The sequence below is a fragment of the Dipodomys merriami genome, unplaced genomic scaffold, assembly GCF_024711535.1.
Source record: "Dipodomys merriami isolate MVZ:Mamm:240054 unplaced genomic scaffold, mDipMer1.0.p SCAF_11, whole genome shotgun sequence".
NCBI lineage: Eukaryota > Metazoa > Chordata > Mammalia > Rodentia > Heteromyidae > Dipodomys > Dipodomys merriami.
The window spans coordinates 49,014,089-49,031,695 of NW_027202382.1; the positions used below are offsets into that span (position 1 = coordinate 49,014,089).

The window sequence follows — 17,607 nt, forward strand, 5'->3', positions numbered from 1 at the left end:
GGGGTAATTCCAACAGGCCAAACGCCTCCCTTCACACAGGAACCAGTCCCCGAGACAGAGCGGCGGGGATCACTCACTCTGCACGGCCTCGATCTTGTAGGGAATGTTGAGGCTGCCCAGAGAGGCCAGCGCCCCCAGGAATGCAGCCACGTCGGTGGCGCTTTGGAAGCACTGAGTGGATGACTGCACGCACTGCCGGTTGTCGATCTCCAGGTAGACGATGGACCTGGGGATAGACCACTGGAGCTGGGACCAGACCCTCCCCCGAGCACCCACAGAGCCCAGGCACGTGGCCCGGGACCAACTCTGGCTCCCTATGCCATTATCCTAAGTGGCCCCCCCCCCCCCGCTAAGCCCTCCCCACGTCCAACATGGCCAGACTCCTTGAGCACGCTCTCCCAGCCCCTGCCCTGCTGCCCTTCCGGCTTCCTGAGGAAGACAGAGTGTGCTTGGGCCCCAGAAGTGCAGGGATGCAGAGTAGGGCTCCCTCTGCATGCGTCCAAGGCGAAGGGGCGCAGGCGGCAGGCTCAGAACCCCGGCACCGAGAGCAGCCAGGCTGCCCACCCTCGGGACCTGGCTTCCATGCACAGTGTTCTGTTTTTGTGCCAGTCCTGGAGCTTGAACTTGACGCTTCCGGCTCTCACTTGGGTTTTTCCTGCCCCTTGAGCCACATTTCCACTCCCAGTCTTTTGGTTAATTGCAGATAGGAGTCTCATGGACTTTCAGGCTGTCTTAGAACTGTGATCCTCAGATCTCAGCCTCCGGAGTAGCTACGGTATGATTACAAGTGCGAGGCACCAGCGCCCGGCTTGTGCACAGAATTCTAATGTGGCTCACGCTTCTGCCCGTTGTGGCCAACCAAAATACAGCAGGGAGCCTCTGGGGTAGAAACACTGAGCTGCGGGGAGGAGTGGGGAGGCTGGGAAGGGAGGTGAAGGGTAAACAAAGGAGGAGGCTGCAATGCTTGGTAAGAAATGTATGCATTATCCTGCCCATGTAATTGTAACCCCTCTGTACAGTATGTTCTCAAATAAAATAAAATTAAAAAAAAAAGAAAAAGAAAAAAAGAAACACTGAGCTGCCAGCACCCGGCCCAGTGGCCCAGCTCCTCCAGCTCAAGGAAGAACAGGTGGCGGCCTGGGAGGCCCAGCAGCGGGACCCCTCCCCGGGCCCCAGCTGCTCCCCCTCTCTACCCTGGACATGGTAGCCACAACAACTGAGCACACTCTTGTGGATGGTGGACTCAGCCTTGTAGAAGCCTCCAGAAGCTTCAATCGCTCCGTCCCCAAGGCCTTGTATACAGAATCTCAAACCGATCTACTAGGCAAAGGACACAGCCTGTTGGGCACTGGGGAGTGCCCGTCTGTGGGAAGGGCACTGTCTGGGAAGGCTGCCCCTGTTCCGACTGTGCCAGACCTGAAATCCCAGGCCGGGCCGGGCCATCCATCTCTGCTAGAAAATCAGGCACACCACTCGGCCCAAGGGCAGCTGAGGGTAGCGCAGGGCTGTCTGGTGATTGCGGGGGGAGCTGTGGAATGGCCCGCGGAGGCAGAGCTCACTCACCCGCGGATGTCCATGGGGTCCAGCTCCCTGCGCTGGCGCCCCCCACTGCCGCCGGTGCTGGGGAGCAGCGAGGCTGGGGTCTGGCTGAGCAGGCCGCCGGGCGGGGCCCAGCCCACCGCGGCCCGCTTGATGGGGTGCTTCCGCAGCTCCTCCTCGTGGCCGTAGTAAGGGAAGATCATCTGCTGGCCCTGCGCGTCGCGCTTGAAGACCACGTTGGTGTGCAGCACGTGGCTGAGCTCCCGCAGGAAGTGAAAGGAGTTGTTGCGCAGCTGCTCGGGCGGCAGCAGCACCACCACCACCAGCGTGCCCGCCGCCAGCCGCTCGGGCACGTGCTCCGCGCAGTCCAGCCCGTCCCACTCGCACTCAGCGCTGTTGCAGCCCTGGTCGCAGTGGCCGTCGCTGAAGTGGTCCTTGCAGTACTGGTCGTACAGCGGGCTGCGGGGGGGCAGGGCACGCTCGAGCCGCCGCCCAGCTGGGCCCACCGCCACCTCTCCTCTGCCCCCGGGGCCCGGTCCCCCTTGTGCCAAGCTCCCTCTTCACCCCAGACCCGAGCCCCGCGCAGCGCGCAGCCCCCGCGAAGCTTACTTGCACTGGCCCTCGGCGTGCTGGCAGTCAAAGCCGTCGAAGAGGCAGCCGGCCGTGTTGCACTGGGGGTCGCAGCGGCCGTTGCTGAAGTACTTCCAGCACTGCAGGGCCTGCGTGCAGTTCTTCCACGGGTCGTTGAAGTTCAGGGAGCAGTCGCCGCCGTCCCAGCCGCACGCGTGGTTGTTGCACTGCGGGTTACACACCTTGTTGCCCGCGTCCTCCTGGCACTGGGACAGCGCACACGCCTCCTCGATCTGCGGGGGCGGGATGTCGCGCCCCACGCCGCCCGTGAAGCTGTAGTCCAGGATGTGGCACAGGAGCCCGTTGAACTTGGCGGGGCACAGGCAGCGGTAGAAGGGGCTCTCGGACGTGGGCTCGCAGCTGCCCTGGTTGTAGCAGGGGTTGCCGCCCACGCAGGGGCTGCTGGCCGGGAACTGGCACTCGGGGCCCGTGAAGGGGTCCAGGCACAGGCAGGTGGGGCTGCGCGGCCCGGAGATGCACGTGCCGCCGTTCAGACAGCGCAGGCTCCCACACGAGCGGGCATCGTTCTCACAGGTGGCACCCTCGAAGCCCTGCCGGAGGAGAAGGACGGCAGGGGGTCAGACACGGGCGCCCCAGAGCAGGCCGGGAGAGGATTCTGTGGCCTGTCCCCAGCAGCAAGGCTCTCTACACGGTGAAGGTTGCCAGGGGTTTTGGAGAGGGAGGAGAAGATGGACAGGTGACCCTCCAGTGGGGGGGGGCCTGCGTGTCTCCACACCTAATGCAAACCCGACGTCAACTGCTGGCTGGAGTGAGCACAAGCCAGCAGCACTGTCAGTACTGGCTCTCACTGTGACCTCCAGGCCCTTCAAGAGGCTAACAACAGAAACTCCCCAAAACAGGGGAGAGGGAAAGAGGGAAGGTGCTGGAGAGGAGCAGCAGAGGCGAGGCACAAGGACCTCTTCCTGCACCGGCCGCCCAACTCATCAGCTAAAACTACTCTAAAACGAGTTAGCATTCTAAAAATGAGCCAGGCTGTGGCTCAGGCCTGGGATCACAGCTACTCAGGAGGCTGAGACCTGAGGTCACTGTTCGAAGCCAACCGAAGCAGGAAAGCAAGAAAGCCTGAGACTCTCATCTCTAATTAACCATCTAATAACTACAAGTGGAGCTGTGGCTCAAAGTGGTAGAGCACTAGCCTTGAACAACAACACCAACAACAACAAAAAGCTCAAGGACAGTGCCCAGGCCCTGAGGTCAAGTGCTACAACTGACCACCGCCCCCCAAAACAAAAAAGAAATGGTGCTGAAAATGAACTATACAACCGGCAGGTAGGGATGGGAGGGAAAAACTGGGAGAGAGCAAAGGAAGAAGTGGAACTGCCCAGAAAGAAATGTGCTCTTTACCTGACATCCCTAACTGTAACCACTCTGTATGTCATTGTAACAAATGCTACAATTTTTTAAACTGAAAAAACACTATAAAGGTATGTTTTTAACGAGGGGCAGAGGTGGTACAGCACTTATGTAGCAGGCGTGAAGCCCTGGGTCTCACTGGCACAAGACAGACAAATTTAAACATGAGCAGGGGGCGTAAGAAGGAGACTTGGGGCCCAAACGCTGGCTTCCACCTGGGCCGAGCTGTATGGGTGAGGGCACACAGGGAGCAGGCCCCCCCAGGCGGTCCTGCTGCCCCCAGACCCAGCCAGGGCCCGGGGGCACCCTGGAGACTCCTGGCTACTCCACCTGCCGCAGGTCACCTACCGCTGGACACCTGCAGATGAATCCACGGGCAATGTTGGCGGCCACGGCGCAGGTGCCCCCGTTCTTGCATGGCTTGCCCTTGCAGCCGTTGATGACCGACTCGCATCTGCGCCCTGGGAGAAAGCTGGCGATGAGGCACTGCCCTTCCCCCTCCGCCAGCTGGCACTGTGCCCCGGCCCGGCCTCCCCAGCCTCGCACCCACCAGTGTGGCCGGCTCGACACTCGCAGTGGAAGTCATTGACGCGCTGCACGCAGTTCTGGGTGCCACGCGCGTCACAGGGGTTGGACAGGCACTCGTTGACGTCACCCTCGCATCGCTCACCCACGAAACCTGGCGGGCACGTGCAGGTGTAGCCGCCCACCTGGTCCACGCAGGTGCCGTTGTTGAAGCACTTTGGGCTCCGGGAAGTGGGATCGAGCAGAGGATTACAGTCATCCACGTTGATCTCACAGTGCACGCCTGGGGGGGCGGGGGAGGGGGGACAATGGCCGTTCGAGGCTGGCACCGGCCACGCCCTCACCCTGCCCTGGCCCATCTGTTCTGGCCACCGGCCCTCTAGGACGGCTTACCCTGGGTGCCCCGCGGGCAGGAGCACTTGTAGGTGTTGGTGAGGTCAATGCAGGTGCCCCCGTTCTGGCAGGGGTGGGACAGGCACTCGTTGATCTCCTCGGAGCAGTTTGCTCCATGGTAGCCGGCCACACACTGAGCGGGGGCAGAGCAGGGGCAGGGCACAGCTCAGCCGGGGCGGCGGCAATGCCCTCCTCCCATCCTGGGGCACAAGGCCTCCCCGAGCCCAGCCAGGGCCCAGCCCCTCCCACCTTGTAGCTCTGTGGGAAGACCCCCGCCGGGCGGACCCAGAACAAAACTGGGTCACTGTCTCACGGGAGCTGGGGACAAGAGCCGAGCCCAAAGCACAGCACAGGGTCCGAGGGCAGCCCCGCCCAGCCCGGGGAAGGGAGGCTGCATCCTGCTTGCTCAGCGTTTTCTTCCCCTTAAAGGAAGTCTCTGCTGATTACTCCGCTGATTCGTTAATGGGACGGGGGGGGGGGGGGGACACGCACAGATCTGTGGGTTTGGTGTGCCCACTGTGCCAGCTCTCTGAGCCTGCCTGAGGACTCCTCCCCGGGGCGGCCCACACCTTGCAGGAGTAGCCACCTAGGTAGTCGGTGCAGGTGGCGCCGTTCTGGCAGGGGTTGGGTGAGCACTCGTCCACCTCCTCCTCACAGTAGCTGCCTGTGTAGCCAGCCTGGCAGCGGCAGTGGTGTGTGTTGTTTGCATCCACACAGAGCCCTCCGTGCTGGCACAGGTGGGCAACGTCGACGCCTGTGGGCATCGTGGGGGAAAGGTGAGGCCCGGCTTCGGTCCTGTGGGGCCATCACAGGCCTGGACTCCACCCTCCGGCCCCAGAGCATGGCGGTTACCTTGCTCCCGCGCAGCCACCTCGCAGGACACGCTGGGCACGTCACAGTAGAAGCCGGTCCAGCCGCTGTGGCACTGGCAGCGGTACAGGGTGTTGGTCTGCCAGCACTGGCCACCATTCTTGCAGGGGGAGGAGTCACACCAGCGCACCAGGTTCTGAGGACAAGTTGGGGGGTCAGCGTTCATCCCCACCAGCTTCTGACGGGGCCTCCCTCCCCTCTCTCCTCGTCTTCCTCCCAACTAAGGGAGCACACAGCCCCGACCCTGCCTCCACCAGTGTCTGGGCTGACTTGCCTTGCTCTCCCGCTGGGACTCTGCAAACCCAGCTCCCCACCCCTCCCCACGTCCTTCTTCAGAAAGTTTCCAAGCCATGAAAGCTATGGGATTTCCCTGACAACAGTATGGCCGCGAGCTCCCTTCCCATCCCCAGATTCGCCATTCCCCAGAGAACCTGGCCTGCCCTGGCTTCGTACACCCACCCTGGAACCGGGAAGGCTTCCCGATGCCTCCATGAACCCCTGGAGGATGGCCTGGCCAGGACACTGCCCGCCAGACAGGCCCTGGGGAGCAGCAGCTTACCTGGCAGTTGAGGCCGGTGTAGCCCTGGGGGCAGGTGCACTTGTAGGTGCCGTAGCTGTCCTGACAGGTGCCCCCGTGCAGGCAGGGACGAGAGTCACACTCATTGAGGTCGTACTGGCAGTAGCTGCCCGTGAAGCCAGGGGGACACAGACAGGTGAAGGAGTTGATGCCATCCACACAGGTGCCGCCATTGAAGCAGGAGCTGGAGGCAGCCGGCAGCAGGGGAGGGGGTAAGCGGGTGCAGGGAGGAAGGTCCCATCTAAGGAGACACTTCCCAACCTGCATCTCCCTGGCAGACTCGTGCCGTGTCACACCTCCTTCCTGTGTCTTTTTATAACACGCCGAGCGGGGCTCTACCATACCCACAGGTCTACCGTGGTTAAAGGGACAGCCAGAACAGTACAGGAAATAGCTGTGTCACAAACCAAAGATGCGATTGACATTTAACACTTGGCTTCCTGGCAGCCGTGGTGAAAGGGGTTTCGGAGCTCTTATTGTTCGCTAAGAGACTCGTGGATTCTTCCACATGAACTCCATAAGGTTTCCTGTTCTAAGCCAGAGACGGCAGTTCCTTCCAATGCGCTAGAGGGAGGAGCACTACACACCGCAGGTCGGGCAGCTCCGTGCTGAGCTCCTGCAGGCCTGGTGGACACTCCCCCGCCCCCCGGGGCCAGGCTGCCAGCCACCGTGGCCTCCCTGGCCTCTTTCCCTCCCAGTCTCACCCAAAGCCAGGTCCACTCACAGTCCTGCGAGCGGGACGGCCCCCGCTGCCCCCAGCCCACGCACGGCCCGTCCTCGCACCTCTCCGTGCAGTCCGGCGTGTTGTTCTCGCAGTGGATCCCGTTGAACCCCGCGGGGCAGGTGCACGTGTAGCTGTCCACGCAGTCGGTGCAGTTGGCACCGTTGTGGCAGGGGTTGCTGGCACACTCGTTGATGTCCTCCTCGCAGAAGGCGCCCTGGAAGCCGGGCAGGCAGTCACAGAAGGCTGTGTTGATGCCGTCTGTGCAGGAGCCCCCGTTGTGACACGGGTCTGCAGGGGACAGAAGGCGAGCCTGAGCTGACACCCACACCCCTGCAGGAGACAGGGACACAAGGGCGGCCCAGCACTGCCAGGGCTTAAGGCTGGCTTCTGGTGACGGAGTGTGGTTCAGAGCTCCTTCACCCTAGGCTCTGCCTGCCCCCTACCTGCTCCCAACTCAGGCCCCAAGACAGGGTTGGCAGTAATTCCCCCAGCTCCATGGACCAGTCAAGGATGAGCGACAGTCCCCACATCCCTCAGCCTTCTGTGACCCAGGATGGGTGGCTCGAGGGCCCTGCCTTACAGTGGGCCTGAGGGTCCTGTCCCACGAGAGCCACTCCCTGTCCCAGCACCGAAGAGCCTGGCTGCAGAGCCTTGTGGCGCCACGGGCACCGAGCAGCAGCACCTTTTCCAGCAAGTCCCCCACAGCCCTCCTGGGTGCAGGCAGCGGACCCAGCTAGGACTCCCGCCATCACTGCCAGCTGGTGCCCTCGGTCTGACCCCAAGGGGCAGATGCCCGGAGGCAGCGGGGGCAGCAGGGGGCCACTTACTGGGCCGGCAGTCATCAATGTCGCTCTCGCAGTTGAGGCCGGTGTAGCCAGCCTGGCACAGGCAGCGGTAGCCGCCATTGGTGTTCTGGCAGGACGCGCCATTCCGGCAGGGGCTCTTCACACACTCATTGATGTCGACTTCACAGGTCTGCCCTGTGGGGAGGAGGAAACTGAGTGTCACCGTAGCCTCCATCTCCAGGCCTCTGCCCTGGTCGATCTGCCCACCTACAGAGCCTCTCTCTGCCCCTAGGGCAGCCCCAGCACCATCCTCTGCTCCTAGTCTTGGGCCAAGAAGACTATAGAAAGGAAGGAAGGAGCTGGGCACTGGCGGCTCACTCCTATAATCCTAGCTATTCAGCAGGCTGAGATCTAAAGATCACAATTCAAACCCAGCCGAGGCAGAAAAGTCTGTGAGACTCCTACCTCCAGTTAATTATGAAAAAACTAGAAGTGGAGCCTGTGGCTCACGTGGTAGAATACCAGCCTTGAGTGTAAAAGCTAAGAAACAAGTGCTTACAATGAGAGTTCAAACCTCAGTACTAGAACTCTCTCTCTCTCTCTCTCTCTCTCTCTCTCTCTCTCTCTCTCTCTCTCTCTCTCTCTCTCTCCCTCTCTCTCTCTCTCGGAGAGCAGGAAGTCAGAAAGGGTCCTCCAAGGTCAGCTCCTGGCTCTAGAGCCTCCAGACACACCTGTCTGGAGGCTCTAGAGCCAGGAGCTGACCTTGGTACTCACACATCCAATTCCCAACACCACAGCCCACTGCTTTCTGTCCAGGAGCCGGCCAAGCCCCTAGACCAGCCGGCCTCCCCACTCTAGCCCAGCTGGGACCAGGCCAGCCTCACCCTGCCATCCTGGGGGGCAGATGCAGGAAAAGCTCTCGTAGTCCTCTGATTCCTTGCACACCCCACTGTTTTTGCAGGGGCTGGGGGTGCATGGCGCCAGCACCACCTCACACGTGGCCCCTGGGGGAGAGACACTCATGAAACCATGCGCCCCCCCCCCGCAGGCCCAGCCTCGACATTCGGTGAAACCGGGGGCCCTGCGTCGGCCTCGTTGACCAGAGCCTGTCATGAGCAGCTCAGCCGGTCCCGCAGGAAGGCAAAGGCAGGCAGAGACCCCCAGGTGCTCTTCCAGCCAAGACTGGACCCCAGAATCTGAGGGAAAGGCCGGGTGTGGGATGCTGAAGGCAGAGCAGAGGCAGCCTCATGGCTCGCCTGCTCTGGGCCTCGCCTGCTCTGGGCCTCGCCTGCTCTGGGCCTCGCCTGCTCTGGGCCTTGCCTGCCCGCCAGCGTTTTCCTGCCTGGGAAACAAGTGCACCAGGGCAGAGCGGGGCTCACTCCCCACCCAAGCCTCCTCCGTCTCCCAGGGGTCAGGAGAGGCCCCGGGCTGACCCAGGCTCCAGAGCACAAGAGGCTCTTGAGGAGGCTGTGATGGAGGGGACAGGCCTGCCCTGCGTGACAGGAAGAAGGGACTGCAGTGCTCCCAGAGCACCCACGGGCGCACAGCCTTGGGGGCTTCAGGCTGGGTGACTGAGGCCCGGGCTGGCTTTCCTGTTTATGGCCAGGCGGGTCTCTGAGGAGGAGGAAGCGCTATCATCCTTGTCTCCCGCTGTGTCCCCGGCCTGCCGCTGTGACTTTCCAGGGCCTCCCTTTCTATCGGTTTCCACGGTGACCTGGGCAGGCAGGAACTTCACCAGCGTTTCCGACAATTGTGCAAAGGGAAGCAGGAAGCAGGCAGACAGGAAGCAGGTCAGCACAGGCCGGCCCCTCCCGCTGGGCCCGATAGGGACATGTCCGAAAGGGACTCGGGCTAGGCCCAGCTGCTGACAGCTTCCTCACGGGCCGAGACCGGAGACAAAATCCAGGCCTCTAACTCTGGTGAAAGCAAACACCATCCTGGCCACGGGTCACTGGGAGTCCAGGGAACTTAGGGGCCAACCTGCACCCTGTCCAGGCCCCTCGGGATACCCAGGGCCCACCCCAGGGGGCTGTTAGGCCCTTAGGCCTTCAAGTTTAATGTGCATGTCTCCCACAGTGGGGGGCCCATCTCCCAGGATCCCCCTGGCCAGGCCCACAGCAGGGCCGGACACTGGGGAAATGTCTCTCGCCTCTGCAAATCTGAACAGAGGGTTCCTTGTCCCCTCACACAAAGAGGCCACCGTCAAAGGAATCCTTAGCAGTGGAGGAAGTCAGCCCAGCCCCCAAGGACCATACAATGCGAGTAGATGCAGAGCCATAGAGATCCCTGGCCCGGGCCCAGCCCCCTACCCTGCTCCACCTGCAGGGGTCCCCCAATCCCACTTGTCATGCAGCTACCAGATAAACCACTGGGACAGAGAGCAAACTTCTTCCAGGCTCCTGTACTCCAGGTGACTCCACCCACAGGGCCCCGGGGCCTCAGGGCTGCATAGCCTGAGGCCCTCAGTACAGAGAACCCCCCCAGCCCCTCCCCAGAGAGCTGCCCCACAGCACGGCTGCTGCAGCCCCAGGGTGGGGGGGGCGCACCTGTGTAGGGCAGCAGGCAGTTGCACTTGTAGCCAGCCACGTCGTCGATGCAGGTGCCCTGGTTCAGGCAGGGGTTGGAGGCGCACTCATTGATGTTGGTCTGGCAGTTAGGGCCTGAAGGAAGAGGGCAGTGCTGAGTGCCTGGGCCTGGGCGCAGCCCGCACCCACCTGGCTCCCAGAAGAGGATGCCGTGCATGATGAAGGCCGGGATCGGGACCCTGAACTTGAGCCACAGGGAACCAGTGCGTGGTGGTGTCCCCGCTCACCACTGAGCCCCCCACCCGCGGCGTGCCCCTGCTCACCACTGAAGCCGCCCCGGCAGGTGCACACGTAGCCGCTGGTCATGTCCTTACAGGTGCCGCCGTTGACACAAGGGTTGGACTCGCACTCGTTGTTGTTGACGTCGCAGTTCGTTCCGCTCCAGCCGGGGTCACAGTCACACTTGTACCTGGAAGGACCACACTGCGTGTTGGCACGGCCTGGGCACTGCCGAGCGGGGCTCCACACCTTCCTGGCTCTTCCACATGGTTTCACAGCAGGAAAGTGTCCGCCCGGATGCTCTTGAGTCCTTTAAGTCAGGAATGGGCTGCCCACCTGGTCCAAGATGGCGGCACCATTACATCCGACCGAGGACTGGGTCCAGTACAAGATAGCACAACAGGCATCATTAATACCAAGTCCAGAGGCCCACTCTCCACGCATGCTGTGTGCCCCTGACAACGCACGGTGACCTGGATGGACGGTCCACCCCACAAAGTAATGGCACCCACCTCGCGAGCACCGGAGGTACTCGCTGTGGCTGCCACTCAAGGTGTGACTGGAGCCGGCTGCCCTGGGTGGGCCTCGGGGCCCAGCGCGTCCCCTCCCGCTGCCGCCGTCCCGTACCCATTGAGGCTGTCCCGGCAGGCCCCGTGGATGCAGGGGTTGCTGTTGCACTCGTTGACCTCGGACAGGCACGTGGGGTCGTGGTAGCCCTCGGGGCAGCGGCAGGTGAAGCCGGCGATGCCGTCCTCACAGGTGCCCCCGTTGTGGCAGGGGCTGCCTGCACACTCGTCGATGTTGATGTTGCACATGCTTCCTGGGGTGGGAAGGAGGGGATCTGAGGCCAAGCCCATCACCCAGGGCCCACTCTTCAGGGGCCAGGGTCTGTCTCCCCACCTGGGCCTCAGTTTCCCACCTGCTACTCCCAGGAACCTCGGAGGTTCTGCACACTGCCTTAAGTAGCAATGAGTCACGTGGCTGTCTCACCAGCCAGCGAGACCACCCCTCCCTTCCCAGGGGCCCTGCTCGAAGGCTGGTGTCAAGTAGCAGAGGTGGCTGGCTGCCTGGAAGCCTGGCCTCGAGAGTGTCCACCCAGCCCTCACAGCCTGCTGGGCGGACGTGTCTGACACAGCCGCAGCTGGCACGATCCAGACCAGGAGGCCCGTGGGGAGGGGTGCCAGCCTTCCTGTGGTCTCTGCCCTTAGCCCAGGTGAGCAGCTCAACGTGTGGTGGCACAGCTGGCCTTCGCCACCCCAGCACAGGGGTCATGGTTGGCGTACAAGTCCCCCTAGACCTCGATGAGAGGCTCTGGGGCTGACCTTGACCTCTGACTTGGCTGACCTTGGAGCCCTGGGCCCCTGGGGCACACACCTGTGTAGCCTGGCTCGCAAACACATTCATAGCCGTCGATCTTGTCCAGACAGGTGCCCGCCTCGCAGGGGTTGCTCGCACAGTCGTCCAGGTTGATCTCACAGTTGGGTCCTGGGGAGGAGGCGGTGATGGGATGGTCAGCTTGGGGCCTTTCCTCGTCCCCCCACCCCGCCGGCCACGGCCGGGCACCTGTGGTCCCCTTGAGGCAGAAGCAGAGGTAGGCATTGTCACGGTCTTGGCAGGTGCCCCCGTGGCGGCAAGGCTGGCTGTGGCACTCGTTGATGTTGGTCTCGCAGTGGTGGCCCGTGTAGCCGGGCTGGCAGAGGCAGGTGAAGGTGGAAACGCCATCCTTGCAGGAGCCGTAGTGACAGGGGTCAGGGTCGCACTCATCGATGTCCACTTCGCAGTGGGTCCCGGTGTAGCCTGGCTCACAGGACAGGCACAAGAGGGCTTAGGGCCACCCACTCCCTGGACGCTTGACTGCCCATCCCGGGAAGTGCTAATTAGACCTGGGACAGGCCCTGGGACTGGTTAGAGAAGGATGCGGGCATGGCACACTCTGGGGCGTTTTCATCATCCCATCCCCGCCAGTGGCCAGAGGTGAGTGGGGTTCTTGGCCCCGGCCTGAGGCCTCCCGGCTCCTCCCTCCCACTACCCAGCCCAGCCCACCCAGCCCCCCCCCCAGACACCGCCCTGCCCACTTCCGTCCCGCCCCCGCACCTTCTGTGCACACGCAGGTGTAGGTGTTGGGCCCATCCAGGCACCTGGCTCCATTCCTGCAGGGCGTGCTGGCACACTCGTCCACATCATACTGACACAGGTGGCCGCTGAAGCCTGTGGCCAGCAAGGGGACGGTCACAAGACAGCACCGCAGCCCCTCAGGCACTCATTGGCGACATACCCCAAGTAACTGCCAGCGGGATTTCCCAGAGGGGGCTCTGGCCCGGGCTCAGCAGACCCCCGGGCTTTTCCTGCCCATTCTGCCGCACCCCTCTGATCAAAGCCCTCGCTGGCTCTGCCGGCTCACTTGCTCACTCGGCAGTGCCGGCTGACTGCCTCTCCTCACTCAACAGAGGGCCCTTTTTTCCCAAACCTACGCTGGTTGCTATGGCTGCAGCCGCTCTGGGTTGTGAATGGGGGTCCCCCTGCTCTCCAGTGTCTGGGAGGCTGAGGCCTGGCCCTGCCCCCAGGGTAGGCATGACCCCTCTCCAAGTGCTCCCCCCTTCCGCCCCCGAGTCCTCCTTGGTCATCACAGACATGCAGGCCAGCTCTCCCACTGTATTCCAGCCTCCCCTGCCGTGGAGTGGAGGCGGGGAGCGGGGGGAGGGCAGGCGGCCCCTCCCAGCCTGGACGCTCTTCTGCAGGCAGGTGGGACCGTGCCTGGTCAGCAAGGCAGGCTCCAGGCACTGGGCGCCCCATACCCAGCAAGGCGTGCGGGGCACGCGTTGCCCAGCCCGGCCTTGTCCTCTGGGGGAGGAGGCGGAGTGCTGGCTCTGGCGGGAGCCGGCCGGGCGCAGGCAGTGCATGTGGACACCAGGACGGGCCCTGGCGGCCTCACCTGTGGGGCACTCGCACAGGAACTCGTTGATCTTGTCCAGGCAGCGGCCATCGTGCAGGCAGGGGCTGCTGGCACACTCGTCTGTGTTCACCTCGCAGTACACACCCTCGTAACCTGTGCACAGGGTGGTCAGCCGCTCACGGTCTCCACTCCCACGCCCCCGCTGGGGGCCTGACAGAAACTCTCCCAGTGCAGCCCCGCAGCCTGCCAAGTTGCCATCCATCCTCTCTGCAGCCCCCGCCTCAGCCACTCCCGGCTCGACCCCATTCTCTGTGCCCTGTGGGCCTGGCCTCAGTTTCCCCAGGTGCTCCACGGGGGCCATGGCTAGCTAGGGACAAAGGACCAGAAAGAGGTAACCTCCAGGGATTGCCTCTCTGAGCTGTGCAGGCTCGAGTCAGGTTTCTGACGAGCTGCTGGCAGCACGGGCACCGGGCGGGTGGGCCTGGAGGACGCACCGGGCATGCAGATACACTGGAACTCCCCGATCTGGTCCAGGCAGGTGGCGTCATTCTGACACGGATTGGAGATGCACTCGTTCACGTCGATCTCGCAGCGGGGGCCCGTGTAGCCTTGCAGACACTGGCACTCGAAGGACCCCAGCGTGTTTAGGCACTTGCCTGCGTGCTCACAGGGGTTGGCACCTGGGGGGGGCAGCACGGGTAAGGGGCTCCTCCAGCCTCAGACCACACCGGGCAGCCTGGCCTCTGTCGGGCTGCTGGTCCTCTGGGGCAAGTGCCCTGTTCCACCCGCCCGGCCCAGCCGCCCCCTGCGCCCCGGCCCCGGCACCTACCCAGTGCACACTCATCCACATCCTGGCTGCAGGCCGGGCCTGTGTACCCCGGGGGACAGGTGCAAATGGCCTTGCCATTGACAGGGTTGGTGTCACAGTTGGAGCCCTTGTTGCAGGGGTTACTGATGCATGCGTCATTGAGGTGGCACAGCAGACCTGGGTAAGGCAGTAGTGGTCAGTGGGCACTACCCCTCCACGGGAACCACAGCTCACCTACAGCTGGGGCCATCCCCACTGACACACCCCAGAGGAGCCTCTGACCACGACCCTCCTGAGTGTCCCAGAACGCTCAGCATTCTGGGAGACAGGTGGCCAGCAGGCTCCAGAGCCGGCACCCTGCCCTCCTCCGTGGTCCTCTGGGGCTCTGTGGGCCACAGCCATGTCTGTGGGAGCCAGCAGACCAGCCGAGCCCACTCCGGACCGCGGCCACTCACCCGTGCGCCCGTGGGGGCACTCGCAGTAGAAGGAGGCCACGCGGTCGTGGCAGGTGGCTCCGTGGAAGCAGGCCGCGCTGGCACAGTCGTCGATGTTCTCGCTGCAGTCCTCGCCGGTCCAGCCGTTGACACACACGCAGCTGTAGCTGCCGAGGGTGTTGTGGCAGGTCCCCCCATTCTGGCAGGCGTTGGGCATGAGCTGGCACTCGTCCACATCCTCCGTGCAGTACTGACCTGAGCGGGCAGAAGACCATCACCCGGGGCTGCCACACACGGGCTCCTCCTCCCCAAAGGCAGGAACGCCAGGCCCGCTCAGGGACGCTCTCTCGCATTCACTCCTCCACCCCAGCAGGTGAGCCATGCGCGCCTACATGCCGGACTTAAGTATGGCTCACAGCCGAGGGCCTGATGCAGCACGCGTGGCTGCTGGCGTCCAAGAGCACCAGCTGAGGATGCACTCACACTCAACCAGTGTGGGAGTGGGGGGTCCCCTGGGGCTGCCCCACTCAGGCCGAGTCCCCGCACGCACCTGTCCACTCCGGGGGGCAGCGGCAGTTATAGGTGTTCACGCCGTCCACGCAGGCACCTCCGTTCTTGCAGTTGTTTCCTGGACAGTCATCTACGTTTTCCTCACAGTTCTGACCAGCAAAGCCTGCAGGGCGGGGGAGCAACCAGCAGGGTCAGCCTCCACCTCTGGCTCTGGGCCTGCTGAGACAACCGGCCCTGTGCTGGCATCCAGCGTCTCCAGTTCCAGGCTGGGCCATGACAACCCTCTGGCGGAGACGCCGCCTCCCTGCGGCTTGGCCTGTGCCCCTGGGCCCTCCCAGCTCCCACAGCCAGACCTTGTCCAGTGCCCTCAGGGGACACACGCTTCTGCAGAGAGACACTGTGCAAAGGGCCACGGGAATGGAGTAAAGGGCTCTAGGTTTGGCCACAAAACCCCTCCTAGCTGGGCACACTAGTGGCTCATGTTTGTAATCCTGGCTACTTAGGAGACTGAGATCTGAGAATCCAGGTTCAAAGCCAGCCTGCGTAACAAAGTCTGTAAAACTGTATCTCCAAATAACTAATAAAAGACTGAAGTGAGGGTGTGGCTCAAGTGGCAGAGTGCCAACCTTCAGTGAAAAAGCTGAACAAGAGTGGAAGACCTTGAGTTTAAAGCCCAGCACCAACATACACACCAAAAGAAAAAAAAATGCCTCTGAACATCTGATGGTGCCCACAATCCTGGGCCCCTCCACGTTGCCCACAGTGGCTGGTCATGACCAAGATTGGGGGCCGCCAAGCTGGGATCTGGGACAGGGGACCCAGGGAGGCTTGCTTGGGCAAGACAGCATGACCCTTTCCCCTTGGGGTACAGGAGCAGGGTGGGGGTGCCCACCTCTCCCCCACAGTCTAAGGAAGTCCAGCCCCTCCTGCCCTGGACAGCTCTGAGGTGTGATCCAGCAACTAGGCCTGGGCTCTGAGGTGTGATCCAGCGTCTAGGCCTGGGCTCTGAGGTGTGGTCCAGCGGCTAGGCCCTGCCTCTGAGGTGTGGTCCAGTGGCTAGGCCCAGACTCTGAGGTGTGATCCAGCAGCTAGGCCCGAGCTCTGAGGTGTGATCCAACGGCTAGGCCCGAGCTCTGAGGTGTGATCCAGCAGCTAAGCCTGGGCTCTGAGGTGTGATCCAGCAGCTAAGCCTGGGCTCTGAGTTATGTATGATCCAGCCCCTCCTGCCCTGGACCGCTCTGAGGTGTGATCCAGCAGTTAGGCCCCAGATCTGAGGTGTGATCCAGTGGCTAGGCCCGAGCTCTGAGGTGTGATCCAGTGGCTAGGCCCGAGCTCTGAGGTGTGATCCAGTGGCTAGGCCCGAGCTCTGAGGTGTGATCCAGCAGCTAGGCCCGAGCTCTGAGGTGTGATCCAGTGGCTAGGCCCGAGCTCTGAGGTGTGATCCAGCGGCTAGGCCCGAGCTCTGAGGCGTGATCCAGAGGCTAGGCCCGAGCTCTGAGGTGTGATCCAGAGGCTAGGCCCGGGCTCTGAGGTGTGATCCAACAGTTAGGCCCGAGCTCTGAGGTGTGATCCAGCAGCTAGGCCCGAGCTCTGAGGCGTGATCCAGAGGCTAGGCCCGAGCTCTGAGGTGTGATCCAACAGTTAGGCCCAGGCTCTGAGATGTGATCCAGCCCCTCCTTCTCTGGACTGCTCTGAGGTATTATACAGCAGCTAGGCCCAGGCTCTGAAGTGTGATCCAGTAGGTAGGCCTGAGCTCTGAGGTGTGATCCAGCAGCTAGGCCCAGGAGCTCTGAGGTGTGATCCAGCAGCTAGGCCCAGGAGCTCTGAGGTGTGGTCCAGCGGCTAGGCCTAGACTTTGAGGTATGGTCCAGCGGCTAGGCCTAGACTCTGAGGTGTGATCCAGAGGCTAGGCCCGGGCTCTGAGGTGTGGTCCTGCAGCTAGGCCCAGGCTGAGGTGTGATCCAGCAGCTAGACCCAGGCTCTGAGGTGTGATCCAGTGGCTAGGCCCAGGCTCTTAGGTGTGATCCAGTGGCTAGGCCCAGGCTCTAAGATGTGATCCAGTGGCTAGGCCCAGACTCTGAGGTGTGATCCAGCGGCTAGGCCTGGGTTCTGAGGTGTGATCCAACCCCTCCTGCCCTGGACCACTCTGAGGTGTGATTCAGCAGCTAGGCCCAGACTCTGAGGTGTGATCCAGCGGCTAGGCCTGGGTTCTGAGGTGTGATCCAACCCTTCCTGCCCTGGACCACTCTGAGGTGTGATCCAGCGGCTATGCCCAGGCTCTGAGGTGTGATCCAGCGGCTAGGCCCGGGCTCTGAGGTGTGATCCAGCAGCTAGGCCCAGACTCTGAGGTGTGATCCAGCAGGTAGGCCCAGAGCACCTCCTCAGCAGCCAGTTAACCATTAATCCATTCAACTCCTGTTAGTTCAATGATCAACTCAGAAAGGCGAGTCTGGCAACAGCCAAACCTGCAGCCAGTTACTAATTAACACCCCTCTGGGGGTGCCTTTGAACCCTGCGGCCTCCAGCCCCCAGAGAACCCACCTCCTTAGCCCCTCCCCTGGGACTCCTCAATCCCACAGCAGCCCCCCGGAGCAAAAGCCAGAGGCTGGAAAAAGCTCAATCACATCAGACACTGGCTGGGGGTGAGCACCCTGAATTAGAACCTAGTGCTTGAGCTCCAGGTCCCACTTGGGGTGGGAGCACCACACTGCTTGTTTCCCTGCTCTCAGAGAGCCTGGCTC

The 17,607-nt window shown here is 62.7% G+C and overlaps 1 protein-coding gene across 1 annotated transcript in view; it reads right to left on the reverse strand.

The window, feature by feature from the left end:
• The window catches only part of Notch1 (notch receptor 1), a 46,462-nt gene that overhangs the window by 7,910 nt on the left and 20,945 nt on the right, over positions 1 to 17,607 (reverse strand). The window contains exons 5-27 of the mRNA XM_070015072.1: positions 14,907 to 15,029; positions 14,378 to 14,611; positions 13,944 to 14,099; positions 13,609 to 13,794; positions 13,154 to 13,267; positions 12,316 to 12,429; positions 11,785 to 12,018; positions 11,596 to 11,706; positions 10,849 to 11,041; positions 10,266 to 10,411; positions 9,964 to 10,077; positions 8,302 to 8,421; positions 7,460 to 7,612; positions 6,692 to 6,920; positions 5,891 to 6,092; positions 5,314 to 5,467; positions 5,031 to 5,215; positions 4,462 to 4,594; positions 4,094 to 4,351; positions 3,892 to 4,004; positions 2,149 to 2,720; positions 1,564 to 1,998; positions 78 to 226 (exon numbers count right to left, since the gene is read on the reverse strand). Coding sequence (XP_069871173.1) covers positions 78 to 226; positions 1,564 to 1,998; positions 2,149 to 2,720; positions 3,892 to 4,004; positions 4,094 to 4,351; positions 4,462 to 4,594; positions 5,031 to 5,215; positions 5,314 to 5,467; positions 5,891 to 6,092; positions 6,692 to 6,920; positions 7,460 to 7,612; positions 8,302 to 8,421; positions 9,964 to 10,077; positions 10,266 to 10,411; positions 10,849 to 11,041; positions 11,596 to 11,706; positions 11,785 to 12,018; positions 12,316 to 12,429; positions 13,154 to 13,267; positions 13,609 to 13,794; positions 13,944 to 14,099; positions 14,378 to 14,611; positions 14,907 to 15,029 — 4,428 coding nt within the window. The remainder of the gene's footprint in view (positions 1 to 77; positions 227 to 1,563; positions 1,999 to 2,148; positions 2,721 to 3,891; positions 4,005 to 4,093; positions 4,352 to 4,461; positions 4,595 to 5,030; positions 5,216 to 5,313; positions 5,468 to 5,890; positions 6,093 to 6,691; positions 6,921 to 7,459; positions 7,613 to 8,301; positions 8,422 to 9,963; positions 10,078 to 10,265; positions 10,412 to 10,848; positions 11,042 to 11,595; positions 11,707 to 11,784; positions 12,019 to 12,315; positions 12,430 to 13,153; positions 13,268 to 13,608; positions 13,795 to 13,943; positions 14,100 to 14,377; positions 14,612 to 14,906; positions 15,030 to 17,607) is intronic.